We start from the raw sequence: 14,900 nt of genomic DNA, 5'->3' as shown, positions 1-14,900 counted from the left end.
CTCTCTTTCTGTCTCTCTCTTTCTGTCTCTTTCTCTGAAAGTATCTGTCATTACAGTATCGAAATGTGATTGTTTCAGTTAGTGGAATAGTTTCATTTTTAAAGTGAAAGTATTTGACATGAGTGTTTTTGTTTCACTTTTGACACGTAATACTTAAATAGTGGAAGAGATATTATGTTGCCGTGTGCTCGAACTCTGCAAGAAGTTAAACATTTTTTTTGACTAAAACACAACTGGAACCCTAAGTAAGGCATGTGTAAAATTTGAATGAAATTGATTGCGTAGTTCTTGAGTTTTAGGGATTCACACAGACAGACAGACAGACACACATTCTCATTTTTATATATATAGATAAACAGATATTGAGTGTCTCTCTATTTTGCTATCATTTTTAAGATAATTTTTTAATTGGATTCTGTAGTCCTTTCTGTCAGCATCTCATATTTTGGAAGTCTGTTCTTTAGTAAAAAAAACAAAACCACATCCTAAAGGATAATATTCTGCATAATTTCTGTTTAAACACCTTGTTTCTTGTCTTAACCATTACTATTATTATTTTTTATTATATTTCTTGTCCTTATCATTAATCCCTTTCATCCTTAATATGGTTTCACAAACTGCATGAGAGAACTTAAGGTACTTTCTCTTGTTCTTTAAAGAAATCTATGGCCATTGTATGGATGTTGGACATTTTATGACAAAATTTTCAGAGACTATTTTAGCTCTTTCTGCTTATATTTCCATACAGTAACAACAGTTAGCTTATTCACTTTGTCAGTGTGTTGTCTGCCAATCAGGATTTTTAACAAAGCTATCGTAAAGCATAGTGCTGATAATGTATGCAGGGCTTCTTATTTGTTTGTTGTTGTTGTTTCTGCTGCTTCCCAAAACTGGAGTTAAAGTTTATGTTGTGCTTTTACCTTTAGTTACAAACATTACATTGTTGCTATTTGTTATTGTTGTTTAATCATTGTTTAAGACAAATCCTATAATTCTCTCATGTTGTACTTGGGGGAATTGAAGATCAATGTAGAATTATCCCATGAAAAATTAGGTTTAAGACCAGTTGAAGTGAAACCAGGTTCTTACCTTGCTTCAATTTTTCTGTGAAATATTCAGTGTATATCTTTACCAATGCATATAATATTTAATGAAGTCATTAGTTTTTTGTGCATAACTATAATGAGATTGAGACAAGTTTACATTTTAATCTGTTATTGTAACTCTCTCCAAATTAGACTTTCAGTTAACTTTAAAATGGTTTTAGAAAAATTAAATCATTGTAAATTAATATTATTATTTGTAAGGCAGTAAGCTGGCAGAATCATTAGCACACTGGGCAAAATGCTTAGCTGCATTTTGTCTGTCTTTATGTTCAGAATTCAAATTCCACCAGGGTTGACTTTGCCTTTCATCCTTACAGGATCAAATAAAGTAAGTACTAGTTAAGCACTGGGATTGATGTAATCGACTTACTTCCTCCCTTGAAATTGATGGCCTTGTGCTAAAATTTGAAGCTAATCTTATTAGTATTTGTTGATATAAGAATCAAATGTTTGAAACAAAACTTGTTATATTTCTTTTAATGAGCAATCTAATTAGCATTAGCATTAATTTTCAGTGATAACGCCAACTCTAGCCAAAGATTATTGGATAATCCTGGAGGAATAGAGACAAATTAAACATGTATACATGAGTATCTGTGTATGTATACATGCATATGTATATGTGTATTTATGCATTTGTTTGTCTAACTGTGCATGTGTGTGTATAGGTATATATGATGTACATATGTGTATGTATGCACATACATGTATGATGTATTTGCATATATGCATGTATGATGTTCATGAGTATGCACTTGTATGAGACACATGTCTGTGTATATGAATGTTGTACACGTTTAAAGAAGCCTTTACTATAAGCACTGATGTCAGAATGTCTGCAACTAATGAAAAATGTAAAATTTGAAGTTGGTTTGAGTTAAATAATTGTCAGTTTAAATGTGTTAGAAAGGCAGCTGTCCAGTATGAATATGAGAATGGTTAATCTACTTGGATTAATTAGTATGCAAATTATATTCTTATTTTATATTTCTCTAGAAATTAGTTGATATTATTATTATTATTTATGCTACTATTATTATCATTGCTGTTATTAAAATGGCAAGCTGACAGAATGGTTAAACAGTTGGACAAATTGCCTTGCAGTATTTAGTTATGAATCCACCAAGGCCAACTTTACCTTTTCTCTCACCAAAGTTTGATAAAATGAAGTACTGGTCAACTACTGTGTTTAATGGTATCAGCTAACCTCTTCATTTCAAAATTGCTAGCCTTTTGCCTAAATTAGAAACCATCATCATTATTGTTGTTGTTGTTGTTAATAACAATGATAATAATAATAATAATAATAATAATAATAATAATAATAATAATAACAACAACAATAATCCTTTCTGCTAAAGGTACAAAGCCCGAAATTTGCAGGGAGGGAGCCAGTCAATTACATTGATCCCCAGTGTTTCACTGGTACTTAATTTATTGATTCTAAAAGATGAAAGGCAAATTTGAACTCAGAATGTAGTGACAGATGAAATACTGCTAAGCATTTTGTCTGGTGTGCTAACAATTCTGCCAGCTCTAATAATAATGATGATGATGATGATGGTGGTGGGACAGAATGATGCCAGACAAAACTCTTAGCTACATTTCTTCTTATTACATTCTGAGTTCAAATTCCACTGAGGTTGACTTTGCCTTTCATCCTTTTGGAGATGATAAAATAAGTACCAGTTGAGTTGAGGACTGGGGTTAATGTATTTGACTTACCTCCTCTCTTGAAGTTTCTGGCCTTGTGCTAAACTCTGAAATTATTATTATTATTATTTTTATTATTATTATTATTATTATTATTATTTATAATAATAATAATAATAATAATAATAAGGTAGCAAGCTGGCAGAATTGTTTGCATGCCAGAGAAAATGCCTAACAGCATTTCTTCTAGCTTTACATTCTGAGTTCAAAATTCTGCTGAAGTTGATTTTGTCTTTTAATCTTTGCAGGATCTATAAAATAAGTACCAGTTGAACACTATGGTCAATGTGATTGACTCTCCCCTTCCCCCTGTTGAGTATCCCTTTCCCCTTCAATTTTAGGCCTTGTGCTTGTAGTAGAAAGAATTATTAAGGCTGTGCACTGGCAGAGTCATCAGTGCATCAGACAAAATGCTTAACAGCATTTCTTCCAGTTCTTTACATTCTGAGTTCAAATCCTGCCATGGTCAACTGCCTTTGTTATCCTTTTGGGATTGATAAAATAAATACCAGTCAAGCTTTAGATTTGATTTAATCAGTTAACACCCTCCCACTAAAATTGCTGGCTGTGTGCCAAAATTTAAAGCAATTTTTATTATAGAGACTAATGCAGTGTATGTGAAACAGACTTGTGTGTTTGGACAAATGTTTGTAATTTGTATTGTCTCTCTACCCTGTGAGTTCAAATTCTGTAAATGTTATGCCATCTTTGAGCCTCCCAAATTTGATGAAACATATCCCAGCTTCAACTGGTTAATTGTTTCTCTTCTCATTTATATCAAACTATTAGGTTCATCATATCCATTCTAATATTGGTCTTCAGAAATGAGAAAATGAGAATCTTTTATGTAATATTGTAGTTTTGTGTTCATAATTGTTATTGTTGCTGTTATTAATCATAGTCTTGCTCCTGACAGTTATAGATGAGGCTGAATACTCAATGCAATGGTCTGCTGATGCTAAGAGTTTAGAAAAACTTATGGAACGCCCTGGTTATCAAGATTATGTGAGGCTTGGTATTGGCAGTCTTCCAAACTCTGGTTCAAGAACACGAAATGACCAGTTCCGAATAACTGATGTCAATTCCAACTACTCTGTTTGTCGAAGGTAAGCTCATCTACCATCTCTATTTATAATCTATCATTTTGAATAAAGCTAACTAATTTGTTTATTGATAAAATTATAACTTTCAGAGACAAGAAAATTCATCATTACCATCTTTGTCTCCTTTCCAGCTATTCTCCTCCACCCTTACGTAATGCAGTGTAACCATATTTATCCTCTATAACATGACCTTTGTTCCTGTCCTCTGTCATAGTTTAGCCTCTCAGCAGTCACTTTTTTCACTGCTGTACTCCCACTCTGTCCAGTGGAGCTTGTAGTCTTGGTAGTTACATGATGACTTCACTAGTTCTAGTGTCACAAAAAATTGAATCCAGTACACTCTGTAAAGTGCTTGGCATTGGGAAGGGCATCTGTTCATAAAAGCCATGCCAAAGTAAACATTGGAGCTCAGCATCGTCTTCTATTTCATTGAATCCTGTTGAACCTTCCAACCCATACCAGCATAAAAGAAGGATGTAAAATAAGAATGATGATAATGATGATATATATTGCAGTGATGACAGTGAGGTTGGGGTGAGAAAGAACATTACTGACAGTTCTGTTTCCATTGTCTTCTATTAAACTAATTCTAGAATTACTCTCTCTCTCTTCCTTTCTTCAACAGTTATCCTGCTCTCCTAATTGTTCCACATTCAGTCACTGATGAAAGCATACGTAAATTTTCTCGTTGTTATCGCCAATCACGGTAAGTATTCACTATTTTACTATTGGTTTCTATATAATGACTCTAGTATCACCAAATTTGTTTTCATGTTCCAATATTTCCTTAGCTTAAGGCAATGAGCTAGCAGAATCATTAGCATGTTGGGTAAAATGCTTAACAACATTTCATCTGTCTTTATGTTCTGAGTTCAAATTCTAGTACTTTATTTTCTTTAACATGCATGATGTGATCAACAGAAAGAACTCATCATATTTGTTGACCTTATAAATGTTTTGGAAACTCCCTTTCTGTCCCCACCTCATTTGTATATCTTGCCTTTCCTCTGTTGACCCATGCAGGTCTTTATCGTCAGTATAGAAAATCGTTCCTTACCTTGATATTCTCTGCTCTACTGTCCCACTTTACAACTGCACTAATGGCTGTTTATCTCTCAAGACATAGATAAATATTTTTAAAGTGTTCTGCAAGGATGTGCAAGGAATCAGATATAGCATACAAGAGAGAAGATTACGATGGTTTGGTCATGTGATGAATATGAATGAAGACAGTTGTATAAAGAAGTGCTGATTGCTTAAAAATGAATGGAACCTATGGAAGAGGGAGACCCAGGAAGACATGGAATGAAGTAGTAAGAGCTGATCTCAAGATGTTGAGCTTCACAGAGATGACACTGGACCAAGTGGTTTGGTGATATGAAACTCTTGAGAAAACCCGCCCACCTCAATGAAATTGAGTTCTGGAAGTGCTATGTGTGATGTATTCTCCACCCACACATTACATTTCTTCACTATTTCCTCCATATACCAAACTACATTTCATCATGCACTTACTTTCTTTCCCCATCCTGTTCCTGCAGCCTAATACCACTTCGTCATCTCTCTATCCTGTCCTCCCTTTACTAACTGTATCAATGCTATCTTGCCACTCTCCTATATACCCATGTTCACCATTCCCTGCATTCTCTTTTTCCTTCCTTCTCTCCTACTCCTCTTTTGCACTCTTGTGAACTCCCTTCTCACTCACCCTGTTCAGTCACCTGTACCACCCCACATACATTCACTTCCTTGTACCTTGAGGGTATACCCTGACACATTTTCATCTCTCTCTCTCTCTAACTGAGGTAGTCATGTATCTTCTCTACAACAATATACCTATTTCTGTTCTTTAGCCTGTCACCACCTGGCACAAAGCCACCTCCTTCAATATCACTCTCTCTCTCTCTCTCAGTTGAGGCCCTTTGTCTTGCAAGCTACTTGGTGACCTCCCTGGTGCTAGTGCCATGTAAAAAGCATCCCGTCCACTCTGTAAAGTGGTTGTACTGTGGAGTGAACAGACACCCCCCTGGATGAGTCTATAAATAGATTAGCCAGTAGTCAGTTGAGGTAAACTGTGAGAGCATTAGTCTTATTATTGATTCTGAGTTGATTGTGTGAATGGTTATAATAAGATACCCAACTCTTATTACATTGCGGTTATATTTGGTACAGTGATATATTGTTACACAGACACATATCATATATTGTCACAGATGATATAATAGTTGGCAAAGAGAAATGTTTGAGACTTGCTCGAATTATTGTAAATTGTATATTTTTTGATTGTGAAAACAAAAAAATCATCTTGTTGTTTATCTTGGAAGAATTACTATCAGCTGTGATAGAGTTGCAAAAACAGCAACATGAGGTTTTACAGGTTCTCCTCAAGGAAATGAAAAATGCTAAAAATGCATTTACACCAGATTTGTTGGTAAGCTCCATCAATGAATTTAGATATAATCTAGAGAAAGGTGTCATGTTTGCCACATATTATAGTTGATTTTGAGGAAATATTCAAGAACGAATGTTCAGACTGGAAAGAAGACCAGAAAACTAGACTTTTGCTAAGAAAATTAGTCCCAGTGGAACATGGAAAGTATATTAATAGTATACTACCCCCAAAACCTGGAGAATTACAATTTGAAGATACAATAAGTGCACTATCAAAAATTTTTAGTGAAAACAGATCTTTGTTCAACACGAAATGGTCCTGTTTAAATTTGATGAAAAACGTAGAGAATGACTTCATAACATATACTGGAATAATAAACTGTGAATATGAAAAGTTCAAATTAAAGGATTTGACAATGGATATGCTTAAGTGTTTGAGGACTAACAGCACAACAAGATTCGGAAATTCACACAAAAATATTGACTAAGCTGGAACAGAACCCGGATATTACTCTTCAACAGATATCAGAAAACTGCCAATGGATAATAAATTTTAAACATGACGAGAGAATACATGAACGTGATATATCAAACATACAGGCTATAAGGCCAAAGAAAAACATTAGAAAGTGTAAGGTGGATGCACAAGATGTAGTCAAATACATAACCAGTATGACTGTCTGTTAAAAAAAGTTAAATGTTTCAGTTATGGTTTTCAAGGTTACAAAAGTTCTCATTGTCGCACAAAAATAAGGAAAGTATCCAAAAATGATGCATACAGGAAGCATAATAAAAATGTATATGGTGTGTCTGAAAATGATAAGGATAATGAAATACTTAGGAAGTTTGTAAAAAATGAAAATAAATGGAACAAACATCAGATTACAGCTCAATGCTGGGTGCAATATAACCATATTAAATGATAAAGCATGAAGTACGTTAGATAACCTAGTACTAAGTAAAACTACAATAGCTGCAAGAGGTGTTTCAAGAAGAAAATTATTGTTTAGAGGTGAATTCAATTGCAATGTGGCTTTCCAAAGCAGAACAATAAAAGCAAAGGCTTATGTGCTAAATAATGCCAGTAACCTTTTGGAATAAATTGGATGGACAAATTTGATCTCTGGGATTTACCCATTAACCACTATTGCAAAAAGAATTAAAGAAAGTATTCCCAGATGTGTTTTCAGATGAACTGGGTGCATGTTCAAAAATAAAAGCAAAATTTGAGATAAAAGAGAATGCAGTATCAATTTTTAAACCAAAACGAAATGTGCCATATGTCGTGTTGTGTGTGCTGATTTTGCCACTGGGTTAAATGAATGTCTTAAAACATTCTACCACCTGCTACCTACTCTGGAGGACATATTTGTGAAATTAAATGGCAGCAAGATATTTTCTAAATTGGATCTCTCTGACACATATCTACAAATTAAAGTAGATGATGAATGCTCTAAATACCTAATAATTAACACACATAAAGGACTGTATAAATACAACAGGTTACCATTTGGCTTAAAAGTCACACCAGTAATCTCCCAACAGATTATGGATGCGGTGTTAGCGGACTGTGAATTCACAATTGCGTATCTCGATATTGATTAAGAAGTCTGCATATACAACATATGAAAAAGGTATTTAAAAAAAAACTAAGTAAATACAGATTCAAACTGAGCACAGGTAAGTGTGATTTCTTTTTACCTAAAATTAGATATTTGGGGCAAATCATAGACAATAAAAGGTTGGCGTCTAGATCCTACCAGGGCATCATCTATTAAAATATGGCTTCGCCAAAGAATATGGTGACATTACAAATGTTTTTGGGTTTGGTGAATTACCAAAGTTACATCCCTAATATTCATAACTTGTGTGCACCATTAAATTACCTGCTAAAGAAAGGAATGAAATGGAATTGGACGCAAAAATGCCAAGCAGCCTTCAAACATTTAAAAGATATATTAATTTCTGAGCTATCTTTAGCACACTATGATCCGAAAAAGGAAATTGTAGTAGCTTCAGATGCCAGTGAATATGGCATTGGAGTGGTAATTTTGCATAAGTATGAAGATGGTAATACAAAACCCATAGTACATGCATCATGTACACTATTACCTGCTGAGAGGAATTACTGCCAGATTGAGAAAGAAGCTTTGGCAATTATTTATGCTGTAAAAAAGTTCCATAAATTCATCCATGGCAGAAGGTTTTGTCTGCAAACCAATCATTGCCTCTCATTGACTATATTTGGCTCTAAGAAGGGCATTCCAGCACATACTGCCAATAGATTGCAGAGATGGGGGAACCATTTTGTTGAACTACAATTTCAAAATGGAATACTCCTCTCAAAAAAGTTAAGCCACCCAGGTGGGTTATCTAGGTTAATACCTAAATATGTTGAAATGTTTGAAGAAAGTGTAATTTCATTGTTAAGAGCTGAAACAAAGATAAAAAAAGCATTTTGTATGACATGATTAATGAATTACCTGTAACCTTAGAAGAAATTAAAGCCAAAGCACAGAAAGATGACTTTATAAATAAAATGAAAGTGACCTTGAAAGAAAATAAAGTAAATACACACTGGACTGAAGATTTAAATTCAAACTCATATTCTTTATGCGACAACATTTTAATGTATGCAGAGGATTGTAGTACCAGTTACACTGCAAAAGAGAATTCTGAAAGATTTTCATGTTGGACATCCAGGGATGTCATGCATGAAAGCACTTATGAGAAGCTATGTGTATTGGCTTTAGATGGATAAAAATATCGAAAATCTTGTAAGATTCTGTAGAGGCTGTGCTCAGTCAAAATCACCTACTGTAAGATATCAACCGTGGTCAAAGACTGAGACACCATGGTCCACGCTTCACATAGACTTTGCAGGCCCGTTATATGGAAACTATTTTCTTGTAGTGATAGATAGCTACACAAAATGGCTGGAAGTATGTAAATGTAGACATCCTATGTCCTCTGCAATAATTGATTTCCTCCACGAGATATTTGCTCAATATAGCATACTGGATGCCATTGTGTCTGATAATGGGACACAGTTTATAGGATCTCAGTTCAAAGATTTCTGCCAGATGTTTCAAATTGATCATATAACCATGCCACCATATCACCCATGGTCAAATGATAAGGCAGAATGGTTTGTGGACACATTCAAGAAGGTATTAAGAAAAGTGAGCAAGCAGAAGGATTGATGACCTGGCATCAATAAAATTTCTAAGGGTATATAGAGTTAACCCAAATTCCCAGCCAAACTAATGTTCATGAGAAAGATTAAGGCTGTATTTGACAAACTGCTGTCAAGCAGAGAAAAAAAAAACTGGGAATAGCAATAATGACAAAAGCACTATGCTGAAAAATTTTAAAGTAGGTGAAAAAGTGATTTTTAAAACCTACAGATATAGGAAACAATCATGGGAGGACAGTATTATTTGTAATAGAATTGGAAAAATGATCAATATGGTAATAAAGGCAAAGGGTCAATGGTTTAATTTCAAAAGACATGCAAACCAGTTGAGAAAAAGATACACTGAGGATAATAATCGAATAATTGAAGAACCGATGGATTTTATGTACACAGATAAAACTGACACACCTGTTTGGAGTAGCACTAGAAAGAGGAAATTTCCAGAGCTTTTAATGGTTGACCCAAAGAGGAAAAAGTATTGAACTCTGTTTGGAGTTGATTTTTTTTATATACAAAGATATTGGGGAGAAATGAAATAAAAAATCAATGGGTACACCCACACTCTCCAAGAAGTGTATAGGGGAGAAGTTGTGAAGTGAACTGACATACCCACATGTGACTGTCTGTGAACTGAACAAGTCTCTAAATAGATGAGCCAGTAAGACAGATGTGATCAAACTGCAAGGGCATTAGTCTTGTTATTGATTCTGCGTTGGAGTGTAATTGTGTGAATGATTATAATAAGATAACTAACCCTTGTTACACTGCTTCTTGTTATATGGTTATATTTGGTACTGTGATATACTGTTACCCACACATCATATATCGTCACAGATGATATAACAGGTTGGCATTAGAAAGGGCATCCAGCCATAGAAACCCAATCAAAGCTGACAGTAGAGCTTGACATTGTCCTCTGCCTTACTAGCTCTCGTCAAACCACCCAACCATTGCCAGCATGTAAAACAGATGTTAAATGGTGATGATGATGATGATGGTGTGCTGCATAAGTGACATTCTGAAGAATAACGGTTGACATATGACATAATTTGGTAAATATGGCAAGGGAAAACTGCTGCTCTGGATAATCTATAATTTTTATTTCAAAGAAACATATGATTGCTGACCAGAATTGGTTTGGTTTACTGTGCTTAATTAAAAGAGCAATTCCCTACTTCTTCATTTTCTGTTCTAAATGGCCTCAAGGATGTAAATCCTGTATATTATTTTCACCAATGATTATTTACAATGGATAAATAGGTGTCCTCACCTTGGTTATTGTTATCACAACGTTTCGGCTGATGTACTCTCCAGCCTTCATGAAGTGTTTTGGTGGAATTTCAAACCCAACCCTTTATTTGACTAATGGGGTACTCTATTCTCATTCCTAAGGTATGTTGATGTTATTTTTCTGTTGATATTATTTTTCAAGTCCCTGCCTAGGATTATACTTAGAATCTGAGGGCTAGTAGCCCATGCTCAAATTCTAAAATCCCAAGCAGGGACTTGAAAAATAATATCAGCAACATACCTTGGGAATGAGAAAAATAACATCAGCAACATACCTTAGGAATGAGAACAGTGTACCCCATTAGTCAAATAAAGGGTTGGGTTCGAAATTCCACCAGAACACCTGATGAAGGCTGGAGAGTACATCAGCCAAAATGTGATAACAACAACCAAGATGAGGACACCAATCTGTCCATTATAAATAATGTACATAATTCCTCATCTCAAAAATATAGAATAATTTTCACTAATGATTATATTAAAGTCTAATCTTCATCCAGAAGGATTTTCTATTGTTAAATTGTCATAATTGCTTCCTTTGAATATTTTACCCCAAGATATAGTTTTAAATTTTTAAGTGTCATTTCATTAATCTATAAATTCCTTCCTGCTATTTAGATTTCCCATCATAACATGGCGCCACTCACGAACCAAAGCCCTGTTATTAAGAGGAAGTGGTTTCCACTCCAGAAGCCTTATGGGAATGCTTCGACATCATAACACAGTGACAGGTAAGTCACTAACTGGTCATGTGGTTTGGTCAGTTTCTTATTAGATTTCAGAAGAATATTGAATTATACTTAAGTACATTTTCTTCTTTAAATATTGTAAATTTTGTTATGTGTAATAGAAGCAGTATTAGATTAAAATAGATATCTTGTGTATCACTTAATGTACATACATTGTAAAAAAGCAAATTTACCGTGGCATTTGTCCAGAGTTAATATCTCTTATAGACATGCTGTGTTTAAAAAGCAAAGTTATTGGTAGCAAATGAAAATCTTCCAGCAGTAGCTGTTGAGAATGTTAGGTACACATTTCTGTCTTATTGGTCTTTGACAGTAGCACATACTCACTGCCAACTGCATACTAAGACAAAATCCATCATGACTGATGCAGGAAGAAAATGATTAAACAATCACTCATGTTGCAATTAGCTGCCTGGTTGAATAAAAAATTTTATTTTTCCATGTTAATATGGCTGTTAATTCAAAGGTTGTCACTCAAATTTAATTTTTATATAACCTGGTTATAATGGTAATTATGTTAGATAAGTGAACTTAGTGTTAAGGAACTTGCTTAAGAATATAACAGTATTTATAGCTGAAGACATGGCCATGTTACTCAAAAAGTTGTAGCATGGTTCTCAGTTTGATTCCATTCTATGGCTCCTTTTGTGTGTTCTGTTGAAGAAAGGCCACAACACTGATGGTATAGAATCAGTCAGCTACACACTCCAACTTCTGAGGTTCACAGAATGCTGTGCCTCTTCTCTCTACTTTTTCCACTGGTCTCCTCCCACCTCTACTCAGGCACCTTTCACCAACATGTCACTCTTATTATCATCCATATTTTGTTTCACTATGGCCTGATCTCTTGTTACCTTTAGCACAGTTCGTTCTATTCAGACTGGTCTCCTATGGAAATATCTTAATATACTGTAGTAACACTGCAACTGTTTTGTGTTCACGTTTCTTCCTATAAACACTGTTAGAGACACTACATAGACACTGTCGTACTCACTGTCATAGGCACTCTCATAGAGTCAGTGCTAAAAATACTAACCCTATAGATATCAGCTTAGATATGATTAGCACTGCACTTCTCTCTGTAATCTATAAACAAAGTGTTAGGTATGCAACTATATATCAACTTTAAAATAGTTTCAATTATTTGTCAGTTGGCAAGACCTACCATGACACTCCTGACAAATTTAAAATATTTAGATGTGTTTATTTTAACTAAACACCAAGTAATTAAATTAAGTGGAAGGTGTTTTTTTTTTAGTATATTTACCTACCTGAGGAGTGATGATTGAGTTATGTACCTTTAGTAGGTACCCAATAGACTGCTCTAATCCAACTTTTCACTAGTCAAATCTTAACACCTCTGTCGTTTGCTTAAATTCTAAATAAGGTATTTGTCACATGTTTGTTCATATTTCACAAATTAGCTCCAGTTCAATTGAAACTGAATTAAACTTGTTTATAATTATGTATTCTAATATTTTAATGTAAATGATATTAGTATACAGTATTCATCTGAGCCACCAAATCCACAGATATGATGTGAAATATTTGTAGACCTGTTATCTCAGGTAGTTTATAATGTTTAGTATTTGTTGCTCAACCGTCATGCCAGTTACACTGCATTCCATCTCATTAAAGTTGATATAATAAATGTTTCTGTTATATTAACTACTATTATCTCTCCACAAACTAGATAGTTACTTAGCTATTTATTGAAGTAAGTATTGTTAAATACTGTTATGACAATGTTACAAACCACCAAAATTATGGTGCTTTGTTGTTGTTACTACTACTACTACTTATAATAATGATAATAATAATAAATAACAACGACAACAATATGCCTGTAGACGCTGAGGGTGAGAGATAGAGTAAGGGAGATGCAAGTATCTATATATTTAGAGAAAGAATGGGTGGTAGGGAGAGAAGGTGTGGTCTAATGTTTGTATCAACAAAATTCACACACATAAAAATATATGCATATACATACATATCCTTATATATATATATACCTTTATATACAGATACCCATACATGCCCTTATATATATATATATATATATATATATATATACATACACACACACCACACACACACATCTACATATGTACATGTGTACACACACGTACACACAACACATGTGTAGGTATGCATATATACATATATGCACTCACACGCTTATAAAAGACATAGACAGCTACCTCTACATGCTCCACTACCCATGAATATATATTACTTGTTTTAATCATTTGACTCCAGTCATGTTGGAGCTCCACCTTTAGTTGAACAAATTGACCTCAGGATTTATTTTTTGTAAGCGTAGTACTTATTTTATCGCTCTCTTTTTGCCACACTGCTAAGTTATGGGGCTGTAAACACACCAACATCAGTTGTCAAGCAATGGTGAAGGGACAAACACAAGCATAAATATATATATATATAATGCAAGAGAGTTAGGGGTTGCGGATTCAACCCACTAAGGGATAGTATCTATCCAATATACTGCTGGGAGGGTACCCAATTATTGTTACACTAGTGTTATACTAAGTGTAATAAGTGGGTGCAGGTAAAGGGGAGGGGTTACCCTAAATTTATATAGCAATTAGAAAATGGAGGATAACATGCTGTACCCAACGACTTGCAGACAGTGTATCCCGTTGAATTAATTAACTTAATTTGTAACTAAAGTGACAAAAAACCACAAAGTACAAGTGTTTATGACAAGCCATGTTATATTGACAACCGGGTCTACAAATAAAGATACATAAAGAATTTGAGAATAAACATAAACTTAAACTTACAGCTGTTTTGACCTAGCATTGGCATGCCCCATTCTATCCGAATAGCTCCTGCCGGAGTAATTAGTGGATGAAATGCTGAAATGGGGGTACATGCACAATTCACTAGGCCTCTTCAGAGATTCACAAAAAATTCCATACAAATATACAGTAAGAGATAAGAACAAAAATTAAATAAAAATAAAAATAAGGGTACAGCAAGAATAAAATAAAAAATAAATAAATGAAAAATGAAAATCTAACATATAAAAATATAAAAATATAAGGCACATAAAAAGCCTACAAACAATACGTGAGGTCATACAAATAGTTATAGACACTCCAATATATAAGTCCGTGTGCATAACCATACTTAGATGTTCACTTTGTGGTTTTTTGTCACTTTAGTTACAAATTAAGTTAATTAATTCAACGGGATACACTGTCTGCAAGTCATTGGGTACAGCATATTATCCTCCATTTTCTAATTGCTATATATATATATATATATACACACACACACACAATATACATAGATATATGCATACATACACATATACATACATGCACACACA

General features: G+C 34.1%; 1 protein-coding gene across 13 annotated transcripts in view; it reads left to right on the top strand.

Annotated features, from left to right (window-relative positions):
- LOC106871234 (myotubularin-related protein 13) overlaps positions 1–14,900 on the top strand; it is a 512,098-nt gene that overhangs the window by 406,515 nt on the left and 90,683 nt on the right. For all 13 annotated transcript variants that reach the window (XM_052967747.1, XM_052967743.1, XM_052967750.1 and 10 more), the window contains 3 exons: positions 3,736–3,925; positions 4,548–4,628; positions 11,418–11,530. In XM_052967747.1, coding sequence (XP_052823707.1) covers positions 3,736–3,925; positions 4,548–4,628; positions 11,418–11,530 — 384 coding nt within the window. The remainder of the gene's footprint in view (positions 1–3,735; positions 3,926–4,547; positions 4,629–11,417; positions 11,531–14,900) is intronic.

The sequence above is a fragment of the Octopus bimaculoides genome, chromosome 5 (assembly GCF_001194135.2).
Source record: "Octopus bimaculoides isolate UCB-OBI-ISO-001 chromosome 5, ASM119413v2, whole genome shotgun sequence".
Taxonomy (NCBI): domain Eukaryota; kingdom Metazoa; phylum Mollusca; class Cephalopoda; order Octopoda; family Octopodidae; genus Octopus; species Octopus bimaculoides.
Note: the sequence above shows the minus strand (reverse complement) of the source record. Positions and strands in the feature narration are given on the sequence as shown.